At 27.7% G+C, this 21,635-nt stretch overlaps 4 protein-coding genes across 4 annotated transcripts in view; 2 read left to right on the top strand and 2 right to left on the bottom strand.

Moving 5' to 3' along the window:
* LOC132924352 (uncharacterized) overlaps positions 1-2,764 on the top strand; it is a 41,709-nt gene extending 38,945 nt beyond the window's left edge. Inside the window, 1 exon segment of the mRNA XM_060988604.1 lies at positions 483-2,764. Coding sequence (XP_060844587.1) covers positions 483-1,006 — 524 coding nt within the window. The 3' untranslated portion in view covers positions 1,007-2,764.
* LOC132924383 (paramyosin-like) lies at positions 1,983-14,593 on the bottom strand. Its single transcript, XM_060988669.1, has 10 exons — positions 14,176-14,593; positions 13,979-14,096; positions 13,722-13,911; positions 13,574-13,659; positions 12,256-12,455; positions 12,047-12,185; positions 6,590-6,770; positions 5,582-5,749; positions 4,244-4,475; positions 1,983-3,329 (listed from the first exon to the last, which is right to left on the bottom strand). Exons 1-10 carry the CDS (start codon positions 14,248-14,250, stop codon positions 3,153-3,155), a joined length of 1,566 nt encoding a protein of 521 aa, XP_060844652.1. The 5' UTR covers positions 14,251-14,593; the 3' UTR covers positions 1,983-3,152.
* On the top strand, positions 9,356-11,703 carry LOC132924375 (protein asteroid). Its single transcript, XM_060988658.1, has one exon. It carries the CDS (start codon positions 9,557-9,559, stop codon positions 11,474-11,476), a length of 1,920 nt encoding a protein of 639 aa, XP_060844641.1. The 5' UTR covers positions 9,356-9,556; the 3' UTR covers positions 11,477-11,703.
* Positions 14,594-16,946: 2,353 nt separating the features above from the next.
* Positions 16,947-17,986, bottom strand: LOC132924400 (small nuclear ribonucleoprotein Sm D2-like). Its single transcript, XM_060988692.1, has 3 exons — positions 17,792-17,986; positions 17,332-17,590; positions 16,947-17,171 (listed from the first exon to the last, which is right to left on the bottom strand). Coding segments are annotated over exons 1-3 (378 nt in total). The 5' UTR covers positions 17,794-17,986; the 3' UTR covers positions 16,947-17,054.
* Between the last annotated feature and the right edge of the window lie 3,649 nt (positions 17,987-21,635).

Below are 21,635 nucleotides of genomic sequence, written 5' to 3'. Positions count from 1 at the left end.
ATTATACTCGTCGTATACGTATAATCATATTATATTGTACTGTTGTATCCGGATTTGTTGTTTCTGTCTTACTATCGCATAATATACTAAAACTTACGTTTAATAGTTCCAATTTCGTGTTGTTGACTTAAATATTAGAGTAAAATTAACTATTATTAAACTTAAAGGTAAATTTGTAAAAATATTAAAATTTAAAAATCCTCATAACTTTAAAATTAAAATATTGTAAAAAAATTAAAAAAATCCTATGTGAGAACACAGATAATTTTCTTACTTAGTATTATAATAGGTGAATTCTTTCTAATATCAAATCTAATAGTACAGACTTATTGGAACTGCTGAACGTAAACTGTCCACACGTTGTCCATATTGTGATGTAAGACAGGGATAACATAGTATTCGGGTCCTTTTATCGTCTACCTCGTGCCTAACAATAATATTATATTGCTTTTGTGTTTTGTACGGACGGTGACGACGTGCAGTAGGAGAAATACCGGAATCGCGACAGCTGCACCAGTCCGTGTTCGGAGCCAAGAGCAGGCGGGCGGCAAGCCGCGAAGAGCTGTCGTCGCGCAACGACGCGTTCGGCGGTGGCGGCGCTCAGAAGCGCACGCTGTCCCGGTCAGTGTCGGTGCTAGCGCCGTGGGCCCCGCGGCACGGCGAGGGCCGGACCGTAGACTACGACGAGCGCGGCCGGCCCCCCAGGGCGCCGTCGTCGACCAGACACGGTCCAGTCAAAGCGACCAAGAGCGACCCGGAAGAATCAGCGGTTGCGGGCGCGGGCAGGTCCACGTCGGCGGCGCGGACTAAGAACCGAGCGCCGAACCGGGCCAGTTCGGGCGAGGAGTCGTCGCTGCTCGATGAGGTGATCATCCGGACCACCAGCCGTACCGGCAAGCTCATCAAGGATGACCGTTCCACGTCCCGGCAGATCGGCCGGTCCATGTCGTCGGCGAACAGGTCAGCAGCAGGTGGCACGTTGACGCGGGTCAAGACGAAATCGTAATGAACAATAATCGGAGTTCGACGATTACGACAACAACAAAAATAATAATTAATAACAATACAAATAATAATATTCATAATAATAATAATAATAATAATAGCAATAATAAAATAATAATAATAATGATAATAATAAAATAATAATATAATGATGATTATATAATAACGCATACAAATAATAAGTAATAGTATATACAAATTTATATATATTATTACAAATAACTGTTTTGTCGCCGATAAAAAACAAAGAAAAAAGGTCATACCGATAATTAATTACCTACCTAACAAGTTCGGCGACGGTGCACCACCGGCTGGTGAAATTAAAAATATTTTTGATTTTCCGGTGTCGCGAGTGGTATGGGAGCACGACTATTATATAGTTTTCATTGGATTAATATTACAATATTGTTATGTTGTGATTATTTTGACTTTAACACGACTCTTAAATAACTATCATTAGGTACCAGCTACACGCGTATAATAATCGTATTCTTTATAAATGTTATAATATTATATCGATGGTTACATGGCAAAAAAGTCTAATATAGCAAAAAGTTTTTCAAGGAACCAAAACCACTATTGATAAGCAATAACTTATTTAATTAGTAAGTGGGATTATTTTTCGTAAAATAACTTGTATATAGAATACATTTTTGATTATGACGAATGACGTGCATTTGAATACGCTTGTATAATAAATTTGGTGCTTAAGTCTAATATTTTTCTAATATGCACTTATCCCTTATTATATCTTAAAATTATTACTGTTATTACTTATGACATGTATATTATATAATTATACATTATTAATTCATCAAAATACAGAAGTATATATAAATAATTCTTTGAAAAAAAAAAATATTATATAAATCATTATTGAAACATGACAAAAATAAAATACAGTAATATTATCATTTTCGCGGTTTTTATTTCCAAAACATAAAAAGCAACATACGTATAGTTGTAAACTTTTTCTAAACCACTCATAAACATATGTATGTGACAATTGCATTTCATCCCTGCCCTACATTTGTTTCACTCCTTAAATAAACTGTCACTTGTCATACCATCCTCCCTCAAAAATCGTTTATTACCAATATTTTTTTTAGACCAATTTTTAAAACAAACAAGTTTTAAGTGCTCTTTAAACCGCAAACTTAAAATTTTAATTGTTTTCAAAATAATGATGGCAGCTATTCACATACTTACCTACGTATTGGAAAAAATACATTTTTTTCCGTCCAATGATAAAATCTATTTCACGTGCTCCCTAAGTATTGCTTAGAGCTTAGACCATTTTGCCGTGTACCATCGATATTGCGTGTGATCGATCATACATATTAGTATCTCAATAGTTATAGGTACCGAGTATTCTTTTTAGATCATTTGATATGCATAATATTATTATAATACTACTACGCGAGATATTATATCAACTCCCGAATGACTTTACTGGCTAGCTAGCATGATACGCCGGGTGTACATCGAGGAACTGACATGATATTCAAATGTATTTTTTCTTTGTAAAATTGTCAGATCTCTGTGATACACTCTGTATACATTAATGTCGTATGCTATGTCAATATGACATCATTATTCTTCCTAGTCAAATAACCCTGTAAAATTTAATAAAAGAATTTATATAATAATAATGAATTATATTTACTATTTTTATTTTTATTTTTATTAATGTAAATACTTTTAATTATCATATAGATATGTTGTACATATAATAATAAATACCAATAGTATAACCAAATTGTTATCATATCCGTCTTCTCATGAGTATTTTCTGAAAATCCTACAACTACATAACGAAATTTTTATAATAATAATAATAATAATAGTTATAGTGATAATAATACACATAACATATTTTTTGATACTTAAAATACATATTTCATACGAACACACTTTAATTCTTTGAGGTTAAGTTACAATTTTTTTTTTTTGATTAAAAGTCTTTATAAAGCTATATATATATATTTATATATATATATATATATGTGTGTATGTATATAGATATTATTTTAGTTATTATTTGGCTTTCCCCATATTATTACAACCTCTATTCATACCCTTCTTAATATGTACTGACTAAGACTACGGCACCACGACGAAGACCAAGCGGCGCATGGGCACCATTGCTATCTTTCCAGGTTCGCATCCATCGAGTCTATAACGCTTTGCTTCTGCAGAAGGGCGTTGTTTAATGCATTGATCTCGTTTTCGTACGTCTTCTTCATTCTTTCCAGCTCGGCAGATTGTTCGTACAGGCGGCCGCTCAAACGGTTAACTTCTTGATGGGCACCTTGTTCAACGCACTGTAACTCATTATAATGCATACGTCTTAATTAACACACAAGTATGATGGATAAAGTAGGTTTAACATTAAAGCCATTAAATGTCCAATAAACACAAAAAAAAATACTTTAATAATTTCTTCAAAACCTTATGTCACGATATACCTACCACACAACTAAAAACCAAAAAATATGGTCTGTAGTCTATTTTTTAACACTATTATAATAATTATTATAACCATTATTATTAATTAAAGCTCGGCATTGATAATAAAATAAAAACTACTAAAGTAAAATCAAGAGAAACTTTTTTTAATTTAGTCAAAATAAGAAGTCTATATTAATTTATAAAATACTTAATTTATTTCAACTATTTAATTACATATTCTGTAAAGGTAAATACATTTTCGTTTTATATATATATATATATTCTATATGAATATACATATTTTGTATAATATTTATGGTTTAAAGTTAGATATAACGATATATCGATCATTTTTCAGCAAAAACGCGCGGTCACTCCTAAGTTAAAATATATTCTTTTTACGGTTTAAATGTCTAAATATAGTAAAAGATTTTATTTTTAAAAAGCTCTACATATACAACTATTGAGTTTATTGTTGTATGAGTCCTGTATAAGTTAGACTATCTATATAATAGTAATTTGTGTATTGATTAAAAACATTAAATAGTTGATTTTTAAATATGTTTAACGTGCAATAAACGGTTATACGATCAAAGTATATCTACAGGACATAGGTTGATCCTGGTCGAAAATTTACCAACGTATTATTGGTATTGCCTAATATACAGGTAGATACTGTATTATTATTTATGACATTAAATATTGCATACAAATCAATATCAAATGATATTTTTTTATCATTAAAATAAAGAATATAATATAGTTGAGGCACATACGATATACATACCTTTAGGTGTTCGGTGAGGGCCTTCACCCGGGCGCTTATAGAGGCGCTTAATACGGCAGCCGAGGCGTCATTCCGACCGTCGCCGGCCGCACGGCGCAAAAGTGCCTCCTGTTCGTTAATGGTTTCACGCAGGAACACCATGGCATCTGCCAATTGTTTCTTGTTAGTGTTCTTTTCCGACTCGCAATCGAACAAATGTTTCTCCAACGCGTCACATTTCGCTTTCAGCTGCCTGCAAACGATAAACGAAATGTGTATTCATATAGATAATATAATATGATATAAATATAATTATCTATATTATAATATAATAGTATAAGTTGTACAGACACAGATTAAGGACCAGAGTCGCTTTTGTACTCTTTATCAATAAGGAAACAACATATATTTCATGTATATAACTATTAATACTAAAAAGATATATATGAAAGATACCATCATGTAGTAAACGCTCCTTTTGCACCCATGTTAACCAGGTCTTGAAGTTGTATTAGTTATTAATACATGCTATGGGCACGTTATAGATAGATTCTAAATATCAAAAAATCCGATACCTGTATTATGTATAAATATCCCATGATAAAATATCAAAGCTTAAAAATCCAAAGAATATAATTAATTAAAACATCCATTCAAATCCCTTCTTGTTTCCTTTACACATATATGATATTATATGAATAATATTAAGCGTATACTTTTTCTGAAACTTGAAATTACTCGAAAAAATGGTGAAGCGCATTTTTTTTCGATCGATCGATATAGATATTAGATAAAGATATATGTAAACCACGAATAACGCAAGTAATATGTAGTTTATGTACATAAAACGTAAACACGTCAAACATCGGATGTCTGGTGACCCCCGGGGCGCGTATTTATAGATAGTAAATGTCAAGAGAACAGGCGCGTTCAGGCGTTCAGCATGCAAGATGAAAATTTTTCAGAAGTTGAAATCATGTTCTTATACCATGTTTTTTTATTGAACATTTATACATGTACATCAAACGTATTATAATATTAAATGACCATATTATATAAATATATAGAAATATGAATACATATAAAAAACATTGTTCAACTTTTGACAGAGCAGACGTTTTAAAATGGAATGTTTGCAATCTACATACATAAACCATGTTAACATTTTCTTGTACGATAATATTAAAATAAATTCGCACATAATACATAAATTGATTCCCCCAATCCCCCAAAATAGTTTACTAAGATTCTGTAGTTGCATACTTATGCATCGACATCGACGCGGGTTATTGCATCATTATGTGTAAATAAATATAATATATTAATATAAGCACACAATTATTATAAATTTGGTCTTACGAGCACTGTAAATCCAAAGCTTTGTTGATGGACCGCTGTTGATTTAATTCGGTAGTCAAAGTAACGATTCTGATGTCGAGTGTAGGCCTTTCCTCTTCAAATGTTATCAACCTTCGCATCAACGTATCGCGTTCGTCATCGTACCGACACTTGAGTTCTTCAAAAAGTCTACAATTGTTAAAACATTTCATATTTATAAGTTTATAACTTACATATAAACAATCAGTAGTCAGTAAATATTGGGAATGGAACTAATCGACATGACTAATTTGGCGCTGCAGTTTCGGTGCGCCTTATTATTTAGTTATCGGATATTTTATTTTCTTATCAATTACAATTATCAAAATATATCGAATACTCTGATGGATCATAGGATCTTAACCGGCCGGTGGTACATGGACGCCTTGTATAATTAAAATTAAATTTGTTAAATATTATGCACTTATACATAAAAACAACTTATACGAAATTTCACAACCACAATTTGTTAGTAGATTGGACATTTCATTATTTGAACTTTTAACGAACACAACACTTCAAATACCAATTATAAAATAACAATTTGTGTCTCGTGAAGATTTATTGGATTATATATCGACCAACTATTTTATCTATTATTAATTTATTTTAATTGCTTTAACTTTTTTTTCTATTTAAAGTTTTAAACCGAAAACGCCACGGGAAACTGCTTTCGCATTACTTATGCTGCTTTACCTAGAATCTAAAGTAGGTATTCGATATTTTTTTGATAATAGTAATGGTTAATAAAATAGAATATCGGATAACTATAAATAATAAGCTGCATTAAAACGACCGTGCCGATTTGTCCTAGATCTGTAAATACGCTGGTTTATATTTCAACTATTTGTAGTAAAGTAAAAACTTTAAGTCAAATCAAACAATTTAAATTGATTTATTTGTATAGTATATACCTCATAATATATACATACATCATTATAAAAAAATATAAGAGCATATAACATATTAAATAATCATATTCATATATACCTTCGACACTCGTTCACGGCAGACGTGTGTACAGCAATTGGAATTTTATTATCATCTTCGGTTTTCATACGATTCAAGTCTCCAGCTAATGAGGACACGCGACCTTGCAAATGAAGAAGCTCTATACGGGCATTCTCATATTTCTCAGCTAGATGATCTCGTTCGCCATTCAACTCAGTAACTAAAATATAAAATAAAAGATTTAAGAATAGTCTTTTACAATTTGTAACGGTTTTTAAATAATATTTGTATTATTAGACCAAATTTATTTTATCCACCCCCTTTTCAATATCATACATTATAGTAATAGTAACTATTACTATCCATATACCCCAATATCGTCAGTAGCGCAAAGTATATACTCCAAATTTTATAATTTGAACGAAGTGATTGGTTTTAAAACGATTAGTTAAATTGTTTGTAAGCGTCTTTCATATACGTTTTGAAGTAGAATACATGAATCGATCTTCAAATTTGAAAGTGGTTTCTGGTTTAAGAAATGACTTAACTCAAACAATTTTACCAAATATAAAATATCATGCCTAATACTTATAATTATAACATGATCATGTGAATATAGTCATAATTCACAGATCTTTTAAATTTTTAATATCTATATTCAGTAAAACAAAAACAAAATTAGGGAAAACTATAGTTTTTATTTTTTTTTTTGTAACTCAAAAACAAATAGTTTACCTATATGAAATATTCATAAAATTATCAAATATATATAACAACATTTTCTAAACATCATATAATTTTCAAATTATTTTGTCTCTTAAATTTGCTATATTATAGATATTATTGGTATTTACAATTGATGTACGAATACAATTTTTGATTTTCAGAAAAATACTTGAAAATTTAATAGGTACAAGGAGCTTTATAAGTTACATTGATTTCAACTGTAAAATATCGAAAATACATAATCATAATTTTTTTATAAGCTTTTAACGCTCTATAATAATTACAAAATCGAAAAAAATTGTTAATTATTTTGCATTTAAAAATATATACAATTTTTTATTTTAACATCACACGAGGTTATTTAAAAAAATTATGAATGATTCCTCATACACTTTTTTTATTAGAAATAAAAAAGTTTAGTGAAACCACATGGAATATATTAATCGATAACGTTTGAAAATTATAGAAACAGAATACCTTAACACGAACACTAATAAGAATCACCAATTAAACAATTACAAGCCGCGGAAATCAATCGTTAATCACAAATAGTAACAATCAGTATATATTAGGTAGTTATATGCCAAATATTAAATTTTATAAAATACCAACACAAATTAATCTTTATCCACAAATAGTTATTTACTATGATATATATATTTCATACTCTATCTATGAAATATTAAAATTTCTGACATTTAAAATTAAGTCACGACAGCCGACAGGTCATTGGTTAAAAATAATTATAAAAATGGCTTGTAACCTTTAAGTCTTTAAAAAATAAAAAAGGTTAAAACACAAACAATATATTCCACATATTCATAGACAATATAATTCCACATCATTCCCTTACAGTATGTAGCGGGCCGAGTGAGTATAAGCACTATAAGTAACCGTGATATTGATGTGATGTAGAAGTGAAATAATTTAACGATGAAAATATTTCAATTTTTTTTTTAATTGAAAAATAAACCAAGTCCAAATGACTGATTTCTAACATAAGCTGACGTAAAGGTGCTTGCTCTAGCTCTGGTAAATCATGTCTATCAGAGTCTTATAAGATCATATTATAAGAGTCCTATCCAATAGAGTCTTATCCTTGTAAGTATTTGAACACAGCATAAATATTAAACACATGTATTGTATTATTATATGGGTTCTCATAGCACGTACTACGTAGCAAGTCATACTAGCCACTTAGTCTTAATATACACAGTCATAGTTTCAACACGATTCTTCAATCTATCATCGCCATTCAAAAACTATATTTTAACAGTTGTTAGTAAAACGCATACGCACTAAATGCTTAAAGAAAACCACTAATTTTTTTCTTATTAATGATTTGTACTCATTTCTATTCTGTATTACTAGTTATAACGTTGTTTTAAATTTATTTAAAATATATTCCAATTAGATTTTACAATCCAATAACATATTTAAATGGGAATTCGTAATTTCATTACCACCAAAATAAAGATATGTAATTTGCACCACTCCAAATAACCGAAAGTAATATGTTCTTCCGCCACTTATATTTCTCGTATTTTCGATGTATTAATCATCGTTTATACAATTTTTCTTTTATACTGCTGATAAAAAAGATACGAAAAACCGTGGTATTAAAAATAACACAATTTATACTGCAGTATTTAAAAATAATAATAATAATAACACAATAAATACAAAATATACAATATATACTGATATGGCGATATATTATACTTTTGAATTGTCTGTGTTATTAATATTATTATTTTTAATACCGCGGTTTTTCGTACCCTTTTTTATCTGCAGTATAAAAGATGATTAGCATATCGAAAATATGAAAAATATAAGTGATGGGAGAATATGCGGGTTAGCAGGCGTCAACTAAACCAGTACTCTAAATAGTATGCAATATTTTGAATAAAAGCATATTTTTGGACAAAAATATAGTCAAAATATATTTAAACCTAAGGTGGTTTGTTTACATTTTTTCAGAAGCCCATTGGCCACCAAGATGTTAGTATCGAATGCAGCGGAATGTTGATATGATGTTATAACCGTTATCAGATAAGTCAATAACATAAAAATAATTTATATTTTTTATTGTTTTGTGTTTGGTTTGGACGTTTGGTACTGACGGTACTGTACTTTGGTAGATCGGTGTTCGGTTGACAGTTGTTGTTTCTTCACTATTTTGAATTTACATTTCACAGTTTACACTTTTACAGCTATTCACTTGTTTATTTTAAAGTTTACCTACTTAAAATTGTGATTGATCCTGGTTGTTTTGTTAACATGGGTATTCCAGGTCTGACATCATTTATAAATCGTAATTCAACGCAATATTTTGAAACTCTACAACTCAAAGACACTTTGGTTATAATAGATGGTTATGCTTTAACAAATTTTCTATACAGGTTATATGAAAATCAAACAAGTGCTTTTGGCGGAGATTATGACGTTATAGCAAAGGTATATATAGATTTTATTAACTTGTTAACAAGATGCAATGTAATACCAATTTTTGTATTTGACGGTGCGTACGAACAGCGTAAAATGGAAACAATCATGAGTCGAATGAGCCAAAGAATACAATCATATGGCCAACCTATTAAGTCTGCTGAATGTATGCCTATGTTTGGTAGTGATGTCATATTTGATATTCTTAATGACATGGATATACCACACATAAATTGTGATTTTGAAGCTGATGCAGAAATTGTTGCATTGGCAAAGTTATTAAATTGTCCTGTTATAAGTCGGGACTCTGATTTTTTTATAAATACAGTACCATATATACCATTGGACAAGATTATCTTTGATTTAAATTCTAATGTAAATATGATAAATTGTCAAGTATATAAAGTTGAAAAATTACTGAATGAATTTGGTGGATTAAATGTTGATTATTTACCTTTAGTGGCTGCATTATTAGGTAATGATTACATAAGACAAGACACATTTTGTTCGCTCTTACGATTAAACCCAGGCTGTTTCAACTGTGGATTAAAACTTAAAAGAATCACAGAATGGCTTAGAAAACAACAAGATATAAAATCAGCTATATCAAATATGACTTATAACTTATCTCGTAACAGTAACTACATCAAAGATCAAATAAATAACATTATAAAAGACTATAAAAATATAAATAGCAAATACTTATCATTCATTCTTCAATACAAAAGGATGAGCACATATCAAAACCAGTTAAAACATTTACAATCAAGTGAAAAAAGTATACTACCTTCTTGGTTAGAATATCACTATCGTAGGGGTACTGTAAATGCTGAAGTTATGACAATTATAACATTAAAAAAAATATTTTTTAAAGTACAAATTGAAGATTATGAAAAATTTCCTTATTATGAGATATCCTTCAAAATTGTAGAAAAAATAATTGGATTATTATTTGGAAAGGGTGATTCAATTCCTAGTTTAGGAAGAAAAAATGGACTTAATATAGGTCAATACAAAATAAAACGATATATAACTAACCCTTATGTACCATTAGCTGATTTAAATAAAAGTGAATTAAATTACCGCAAAAATATAATTTTAAATTTAGTTGGTATAAAAAAAATTGACAGTGTTCCAAAAGAATGGGAGTTATTTGTTTTGATTTTAATTTACTGGGCAGTACATTCCAATAATATAAAATCCAAACATATGCATGCCTTAATTGTATGTGCAATAACATTTAACGTCGTCAAAAAAATTGAAATTGATCCAAAAAATAAAAATACTGAAGATATTGAAGACAAAAGTGGCATAAGAGAAAATATCACTAAAGTAAATAAAGAAGATTGTATTAAAGCTATGAGTCTGTTATCAAATTATTTTCAAATTGACCAATATAATAACAAACATTTATATTATAAAATTATTCACTCATTTGCACAATTCCAAAGTTGTGTTTATTTTTTTATGATACTCAACTCATTACTGGATTTCCCATTTGAACAGTGTCGAATTGAAAATTTTTATAAAGGAACATTTTTGTATAATTTGTGTGTACACATGGAAAATTGTGATCCAGAAATATTTGTGTCACATAAACTGTTTGAAAAAATAGATTCATTAAATAATGTTTACAAATCAATAATAAACCTTATAAATGTACTATTGCCAGTTCCAAAAAAAAGAGCAACTGTAACACATAGTACTAGTAAATGTTCAAAACCAAAAGGCAAAACAGAGAAAAAACTTAAATAACTTTGAATAAAATATTTTATTATTATAAATTAAATAATATGCAAAGAACCTATCTAGTATATTATGTACTATGATTTTAGATTTTATAAGACTTTTACTTTATACTCTATGTTATTATTACTTCTGTATATTACATTTTAATTAAAAAAGTTTGTTAAATAGTAAGCTCATATTTGTTGTGATTAATTTAACAGTATAAATAAAATTAATTTTACTATGATTTTATATGATATACTATGTGTTTAGTTAGTATAATATACTTATACAAATGAATTAGGTTATTTAAATCTCCCTTTTTGTTGGTTTAAAAAATAGTTAGATTACTGAGTAAAACTAATAAAAGTTGGTGTACAGAATTTAAAAATGAAAGCACTATACCCCATTTTATGAAAGAAAGTATAAATTGTTTTGTTGGTCGATTGCACATCTCCAACTATTTTATGATCCATGTGGCTAGGCGCTAGCTACTGGGCGGTAAAGAGTAGGAGAAATGATATTAATGGCGGTGGCAGATATATGTGCGATTCGTGTACCTTCTCTCATAAAACAGATTATATAAACTAATTTTACCTCTTGATTGATATGAACGAAGTAAATCTTGTAACTTTGCTTGATGTAATTTGGCTTGCCTGACCAATAACTCATTATGTTCTTTTAGCATAGCTACTTCAGACTCTACTGATTTCCATTCTCCATATGTTACTTCAACCTTTCAAATTATCAAGTTAAAATAAAAACGATGGACTATATTTATTAACATTAATTTATTTGATTAGTACTTTTTCATTTGCTTCTTCAAGCTGTTGATAAAGATTTTCATTTTCTGCAGCAATTTCTCTACTCCTAGAAGAAAATCGAGCAAGTTCATTTTTATAGCTTTCAATAGTAACATCTTTCTCTTCTAAAGATGTTTGGTATGCTTCTAACAATGGTGATACTGCATTAATATCTTCTCTGCGCCAGTTAATATTTTTTGGATCTAAACCAACCAATAAGAAAAATTTTAGTTAGCAACAATATTTTACTGTAAAAGCAATCTAAACTTAAAAGTAAAAATTGATGTAAATTTCCAACTTAAAGAAAGTGATTAAATTGTACAGAAGTCCTCTATCATATTATAATATTCATACAAATATTACATTTTATCTTTTTTCCAATACATAAATGAACAAAATTAAAACTTATGTGACATCCAATTTTAATAATTTTATAATGATAGAAAATTAAACTATTTTTTGAGGTAGAATGGCTAAATAAATGTAAAATATAATAATAGATATATATTATTTATATATTTTAATAACTAAATTTTTGTTATTATGTATTCTATAATCTTGGTATTTTTTTTATTCAAAATATGAAAAAATACTGTATGTACAAAATATATTATGCATACAATAAGTAAAATTGATGAAGGAAAGAATCAGGAACTTGAGTTCTATGGCCCTGTGGTAACACTTCAGTAAACTTGGTATTCTATAAGTATATTTATATACTTTGTTCAAATTGAAAGTGAATGGACATAAGCTACAAAATCAATAAAACTACTCTTTTTAATATAATAAAATATACAATTTGCTAATTCCTATATTGTTTTCAGTCCCCCAAAAAACAATTCAAATTATTGCCCATGAAAGTCTCTAACATTATCTCTGAAAACTATTTGAAATAATTTAACACTTAAAATTTTTTAGAAAAACAATCTCTTATTCTAAATTTTATTAACATCTTGCTTAATTATATAATTAATTAGCATAATAAAATGTTATTTTAATAACAAAAAACTCTGTTTTAAATGATTAAATACAAATGTTACTTATATGCCTACTTTTTAAGTTTTTATCTAATGCCTATCTAAATTCTAGTTTCATTGTAACTAAATGACTAAACTTTGAATAATGTATCTACACAGAAACCAGCATTATTGTTTATTGTAACAGTTATAATTTAAAAATTATAATGCTTACATTGTAAGTATATATAGATTTAAGAGTTTTGGAAAAATATTTACCTATCTAAATTTATATGATTTAAATAACAAAATATATTCAAAATAATAAATATTATTATGTGCAATGATTTAATATAACACTGTACCTTGTACTCGCATGTAACCCCCAGATTCAGGAAATTGATCTTTTGATAGCAGTTTATCTTGACATTTTTCCAATTCTCTATTCAATCTAAAAAATAAATATATTTTTAATATTTGTTTACAAGTTAAAATATTAATTTTTAATCATACCTGTAAGTTAGATTTTTTAATACAAAAACGTCTTGTTTCAGTTCTTTGTTTTTATCAATTAATCGATTTACTTCACTTTGCCTATTCATAGACTCAATGGCAGTACATTGTCTTTGTAATTCATCCCTTTTTTTCTCCAACTGTTTGAGGTGTGATGCCATTCTAGCAACATTTTCTGACATATCTACATCTGTAATTTTTAAAAAAAAGGAAGTAAATAAACGTCTGTCACTACAATAATTAAACTCCATCCATACTGTTTCTTAAGCGATCTAAAGGTGATATACTTTCTCCCATATTAGGCTCTCTTCTTGACATTCTCTCCATAGCTGGCACAATACATCTCTCAGCCACCACATCAACCACATAAGGTACCTTCAAAATATTAACATGTTAAGCAATGGAGAAATAATACCCAGAGCATACCTAACAAATTAACTTGAACCATCATTACTTTATCTGAAGTAATCGAGCGTGTTCTGCGAGGTGGAATTGGAATTTGCCCATCTTGATTGTAATTACTTGCCATATTGTTTCAGTAATGCGATTAGCCTATGTTAACAATTGTTGTCATCGAATTCTCGAGATTATATAATATACATTTTATAACATTTCTGTTAAATAAATGAGTAGATGAGATTTCTTAAAAGAGTCTATGTTTAGTCTTTTTTTTTGGTTACATATATTTATTTTTGGGAATATTTTATTATTCGTAAAATTGCGATTCAAAATGTTTTAATGTACAAAATACTAAAATAGGAAGACTGAATAAATGAGAATTCATAGCGATTGAGTATTGACTTTTGTCCTTACTCCTCGTACCAAACTACCAAATTCGTATCCGTATCGCGTTCTTGTACAATGTACATGTATAAAAAAAAATCGTTAATCTTATCAATATTAAAAGAAAACACTGATAATAATAATAATTGATAGCGGCGCAGACCGCAGTCAATGACCAAAACATTGAATGTTTATTGTTTACCATTCTGTCCATTCAAATAGTTTAAACTTTAAACTATTAGTAATACTACCAGGGGCGTATTTAAGGGAGGGGCACATGGGGCCCGTGCCTCCCCCATTCACCTATTTTATACTTATTTTTATTATATGAAAAATTTTACAACTCTATACCCCATGTTCGCAAATTTGAACTTTTTGTTTGTAGCCCCCCCCCCCCTTAAGAAATTTCTAAATACGCCCCTGAATACTACAGTCCACAATAGTAAATAGCTTATAAAAAATGCTTAAGTGGAAAATGAAACAGAACATCTTTATTATCTTTATCAATTTTAATTTTGTTACTTGTAACAGTAGTACCGATTTCTTTTATTCTTAAAATTGAAATGTATTTTAATATTGTCAAATATATAGATTCACACTCATTGTTTAACATTTTGTTATGATATGGTTTTGGCTTTTAACTAGGTATAATTGATTACCTTTATTTAAGGCACCTGTAGGTTTCTGCCAGGTTTGGTATCATTAAAATATTCGTAATTTCTAATTATTTCAAAATACAATATGAATTATAAATGTGCATTTATATATTTATACATATACGTATTAGTCATATTACATAAATATATTACCAAGCATACTCAACCTTTCTTTTTATTCAATAATGTACATAACATTTTTTAAGTAGTACAAAAAATGTCAATAATTTGAAAACATAGTCCTTTATATTTAAAAATTCTAATAATCAGAAATTGAATTAATTCATTATTAAATGAAAAAATAAGAGAGGAGCAATTCAGTGGCATATATAGAAGGGTGTAAGAGGTTCAACCCCCTCCGCCCCACTGAAATGAATTCCTGTAGTGTATATGCCACTTCGGAGCATGCTAGATAAATTGCTTTAACATACATTGCAAAATTTGAATTTTAAACTATTTACAGTAATATATTCATATTTTGTATAATTGTACTTAATGGTATAAAATATAGTAGGAATACAAAATAAACTAAAACTGTATAGTGTATACATACCAAAATCTTTAACATACGCTATATAGTATACTGTATACTTGGGCTTTGTACATTTTTGGAAAATAAACTATTTACCTAACTTTTAGGTTGAGTAAAAATTTTAATAAAATAAAAACCAAGGATCCCTTGATTTATTGAATGAGTGATTCCATTAAGTATTTTTTGCTTACTCTGGCGACTGGCAACATAACCATCTTTTAATTTGTTATCCAGAGACACCTCAGTTAAGCAAATATAAAAACTTATTATTACTTTTTTTTTTTTAGCTCCTAGCGACCTGACAGAATATATTACTTGTTAAACATACAAACAATTTGACCCAGTATAATGAATAGAAATATTATGATATAAAAAAACAGATCAAAAAGAAAATATACCAAATTAACCAACTAAGTCTGTGTCAATAATGATAAAACAGTTGTTGAAATATAAACTTGTTAAAATTAATATTTTAAATTTAATTTATAAATTGTAAAAAGTATTCAAGGAGTTAAAAAAATATTTCAAAGATAACTGAATATTCAACAACAAAAAAATGTATAATAGCTTAAAAAAATTTTAATAGTTGCCTAAATAATTGACAATTTAGCTTTGAAGCAAATCAACATTCATCATACTACAATGGAACCTTCATTTAACACTTTTTAAGATTATTTAAAAAAAATGTTTGCTATAAAGAAATAAATATGTAAATTATACATTTTTTAAATAAAAAAATATTAAAATTAACAAGGCTCCTCTCTGCAGTTTTGGCCACGTATATTCTCTTAGTGTCTAATTAACGAATGTATACTTTATAAATATGTAATAATACAATAATTTTTAAATTTGTTGTAATAAAATAATGCAAAATTAATTTAATTTAATTTTTTTTTTTATTAAAAAAAAACAATTATAAATTAAAATCCTTAGTTATATAGAGTTGTGTTAAATAGAGGTTTCACTATATTTAGTAATTTTATAATAAAATAGACAGTATTCAACATACATTTGTATTAAAGCATTAAATATTGTTTTTAGTAATATCTGAATAATTTTAATCAAAATACCTACTAGTCAAGTTTAAGATATTGTTAACTAAATAACATGTATATTTATTTTCAATTTTAGTATTAATTTATTTTTCAAAATATGATAATGAATAATGTAATAACTTAAGATCAGATTAAAAAATATTCAGCAGCATTTCAAAAAATATAAGTTATTATGAATGACCATAACAAATAAGAAGTGTTTAATATAGATTTTTTAATTTATATTACAATAAGAAAAGTAATCAATATATACACTTTTTATAGAATTTTACTTAAATCTAATTCTTACAAAGTGAGAATATATGTTTCAAGGAGCCGGTGGTTGTTGACGAACAGCTTCTTTAGGGTTCTTGACAACTAAAATAACTGAATCACCTCGTAGAAACATTTTAGAAATATACTTGTCTCGACTTACTGCCTTTGCCTAAAACAATCAGTATTTAAAGTATTTAATAATAAGTTTAAAATTTTAAAAAGTGATATAGACCTAACGTCAAATATTTATATTGTTCACACTTTATTCAATACCTAAACGTGAAATATAAATATACTGTATTGTAGTATTTTCTAATGTTTTAATTTACCTTTTTCTTGCCCTTGCCAGTTTTAGGTAATTCAGTCCACATTTCTCGCACATTTTCTAATACCATATTACAATGTCGGTCAAAAGCTTTGATTCTTGCCAAAAGTTTTCTATTATTACGACAATTGATCAGCACCTGAGTATTGTTACGGACAGATTGAGTCAAGACAGACATAGGACCTGTAGTAAATTCTTCTTCCTCGCGTTTTGCTAACTCTTCAGGAGTCATTTCAGATTTTGGTTTATTTGCTACTGCAGCCCTACATGCATAATAACATTAATAGTCATGACATTAATAAATAAATTACAATACTGAATTCTGATTTAAAATCAAAAGTATAACTTATAAAATATAATAAATAATTTAATCTAACAATTATAATAATATACTTAAATCGTGAAATTAGATCTTATTTACAAATATCTGCGTCTATGATCAATTTACATTATTATTTACTTACATTGTGTAGGATTTGTTTCACGGGAAAATGTTCAATAAATAGCTTGATAAAATAGGTTGAATTTTAAAGAATAAATATTTAAAAAAAATTAAATTATTATATAGAAATAGAAGTAAAATAAAATTATATAGTTAGTAAACAATTTAAAAAACCGAAAATTGGCAATCAAAATGTCGACAGATACCGTATAGTTTAATAGAAGCTAACCTCAAATAATACTTGTGTAAAGCTTTATTGTATATACCATTAATAAATATGGTATACACCACTTTGAAAATATTCAATTAAGGTATTAACCACAACCATATTTATACTTGATGATTGTTCTGTGATAAAATCACGATAATATAATATCATCATCCACGGTTTAAGATATATATATACATGAAGGGTAGAGATACGTATTTAAATTTTTGTCAAGCGGAGTAGTGGACAAACATTTAGCGGGGTAACCCCGTTACACTCCACTCCGCGAATCTAAACTTTAAATACTTACAACTCATAAACTACTCGCTCTAAATTCGATTTTTATGTATCAAAATACTCAGAAAATTATTCTGCTTTGGAATATGAAATTAAAACTCTATGTTGTCATTCAAAAAAGTAAAAAACTTAGAAAAATATAAGGATAAAAAATATTTAAAAATATAATATTTTAATAAAAACGTTGTTATTTTAACAACTTGAAACTATATAAAAAAATGTTTTTAAAAACATGAATACTTTTTGAAATAATGGTGGTTAGTAGATTAAATTTAATATTTTTGGCTAATTTAATAACTCGTGGGAGTAGTAGACTTATTTGTATACAATATAACATTGAAATATCTTCAAAATAATTGATTTTATTTTTAAAAATATTTTTCTATTTTCAATATTTCAAAATTAAGTAGTTATTTGTAGAACATAAAATTAATTAATCGGGAATTTAATTAGGTTTAGGTACCTAAGTCAAGGATATCAAATCTATTTGATAATCTTTGGAAAATACAGACTGAAATGAAGTCAAAGACTACTGAAACATACCATTTTCAAGAATAACAAGTTAAATGTAAAATGATTCAGGAAAAACAATAGTTAATGAGATTTTTATGGCAAGTCATGTTTCAAATACAAAAAATAAAAAGTATTCTGAAAATTGGATATTACTATGCATTCTTTTCGTATTAGGTAAGTATTTTGTATAGTAATTTATTTCAATAATTTGTTCATTTTTAAGCTATAATTTTTGTTTTTACTCAAATTTCCAAGTGCTTATGAGTTTTTAAGAAAATAAAAAATACTTCCATTATCATGTTCTCAAACAGTAAGAAGATATAATGTTGTAAAATCAGAATTTGGGTTTGATGAAAATTTTTTCAATTATTCAAATAGAAAATATCCTTATTAAGTAATCAACAAAAACATGGATTGCTCTTGTGTAATGAGATAATGCTATGCGAGAGTGACAGCGATAATTCTAGTAGCTTGACATACTCTGGGTTAGAAAATGTAGGAAAAGTATTTTCACAAAACCAATCATTATGCTTAAAAAACTTCATACAGTGCATAATATAGCAGTTTACATAAAGTTTAATTAATTAATTTACCTACCTACCTACTATTTTCGGCATGATCGAAAAACTGTCACTGAAAATGACCACTGTCAAGTATATTAGAATTTATAGTAACCAGTGATATATTCAGTAAAGTTAAAAAAAAAAGTGAGTGATGGATATACGCTTTTCTCGTGTTTATTTTTTTATTGGGACATTGTTCAAAACCTTATAATAACAATAAAACAAAAAATTGTTTCATAAAAAATAAATATTTTCTCCGATAACTTATTAGTATTATTACGCAATGTAAGAACAAATATATTAGTTTATTCTTAAAATAGGACGGAGGTTCTTGAGATAAAGTAAGGTACCCATGTCTGTGAGAAATTAAAAAATTGTGCGAGTACCTATATTATAACTTATAAGGAACCGCTCTGCTAATCTACTGCAGTATAGTAGGTGTTGAGTGTAGGATATAGGTAACTATTGTTATTGAGACGAAAAACGATTCTTAATGGAAGCATTATTATCAACCAACATAATATATAATGCTATTTTATTATTTATTACTATTGTCTATTATTATCAATAGTGATATAAAAAATAGTAATTAAATTATCTATTAGTAACATGATAAATGTTAGTTTTATAGACGTTTTAGTAGAAGAATGAATTGGTGTATATTAAACTTAAAAGTAACAACATTAATTTGTGTCTATTACTTTGCTACAACACGAATACACGTTATTTAAATTTTCAAACAAGTTATTTGTATATCAAATTAGTTTGAAAATTATATCGTTTAAAAATGCTAGGTATTACTTCTTATTTGTTTTATAGTAGATAGTAGATACTTCTAAGTTAGTTCAGTCAGTTCAGAGTCTTTGAAGAATTTGAAATTTAAATTGTGGTAATCTAATAATAGCAGTATAGAAAAGAAGAAAAACATATTATTATTTATTGGTCCAATTAATTGACGAATCGATGAGAACTGATGAACACCTAATTTTATACCTATTTTTCGAATGTTGTGTCTGCGACTCTTTTATAGTTTTATGTACGCTTGGCAACTTATTATACCATAATATTGGCATTTGGCACACCGGATGTCCTTTCTATATTACTGATGATGCTATTCGACTGAGGTCAACAATATAAAATAATAATATTAATAATTGCGTGGTTGGTAAATCATTTATTTTATAATTATTATTATTTTATGCAATCCTGCAACGATTATCTTGTATCTATACTCTATACTCTATAGGTACGATGATTATCTATATTAATAATATTCATTTTATCTAGTTATTTGCAGGGGCGTCATTTCAATTTTTTTTTTGGTACGCATAAATATTGAGCAAGGCACTATTTATTTTTTTTCGATATATTTGACATTATTGTGATGTGACCGAGCGGACCAAAATTTACAATTTAGAATTTTAGGTACGCAAATGTATACCCTGCGTACCGAAAATGACGCCCCTGGTGATTTGTTATTATCGTAATTAGTATCTGTAATTTTGTGCCTAATAGTAATGGGATTTACTTCATATTGATTAATCAAATAAACAATAAAAATGGTAAATGTTCCATTATTTTATTTAAAATTTAATTGCAACGATGTATATTTAAGTATTAGGTACTACCTGCTATATGCTATATATATATAATTTTAACGAGAAAACTTGGTTTATTTTGTTTTAGTTGCTCGCCGCTTTTACATATACAGATAGATAATAAGCTTTTTTCTATGTTATGTAAATGGTGTCTAAAACTGGAGAAATATCGGATATAATGCATTAATATTATGATTTTGACAAAAATTGACCTTTTTAATGTTTTGTCTATTTAATTGTATACCTCTCTAGCTATTAATTGTTATTTATGTTATAAATTTGTATATATAAATATATTATGTGCTTATACCAAAGGGCAAAGATATGAACTGACAGCATAAATTGAGGTTATAGGGAATTAAGAAATAAGAATAGCTTAAGAAAAATATAGAGTAAATAATTTACCTAGTCCATATTATGCATTACATACACATTAATAACAAGAGAGAAAAAGATAGAAGCGAGATACCATAGTTGTAACTGCAACATCATTATATACGTAGGTATCACTTGTATCTCTTTTTTGTCTAATTAATTTTTTCATCGTTTAAAAGCGTCTGTGTAAATAATAAATTCATCGTTTTCTTTCTTCGTTAAGTCAAGTTCATAGCAATGTCGTTTGTCGTGTCCAAAAGTTAACCTTAGCTACTTAGCTCAACTCACAGTCACAGTAGATCATTATGATTA

Source organism: Rhopalosiphum padi, chromosome 1 (genome assembly GCF_020882245.1).
Source record: "Rhopalosiphum padi isolate XX-2018 chromosome 1, ASM2088224v1, whole genome shotgun sequence".
In the NCBI taxonomy this organism is placed as follows: Eukaryota; Metazoa; Arthropoda; class Insecta; order Hemiptera; family Aphididae; genus Rhopalosiphum; species Rhopalosiphum padi.
The sequence above is the reverse complement of the archived record's forward strand: the minus strand, read 5'-3'. Positions and strand labels throughout refer to the sequence as shown.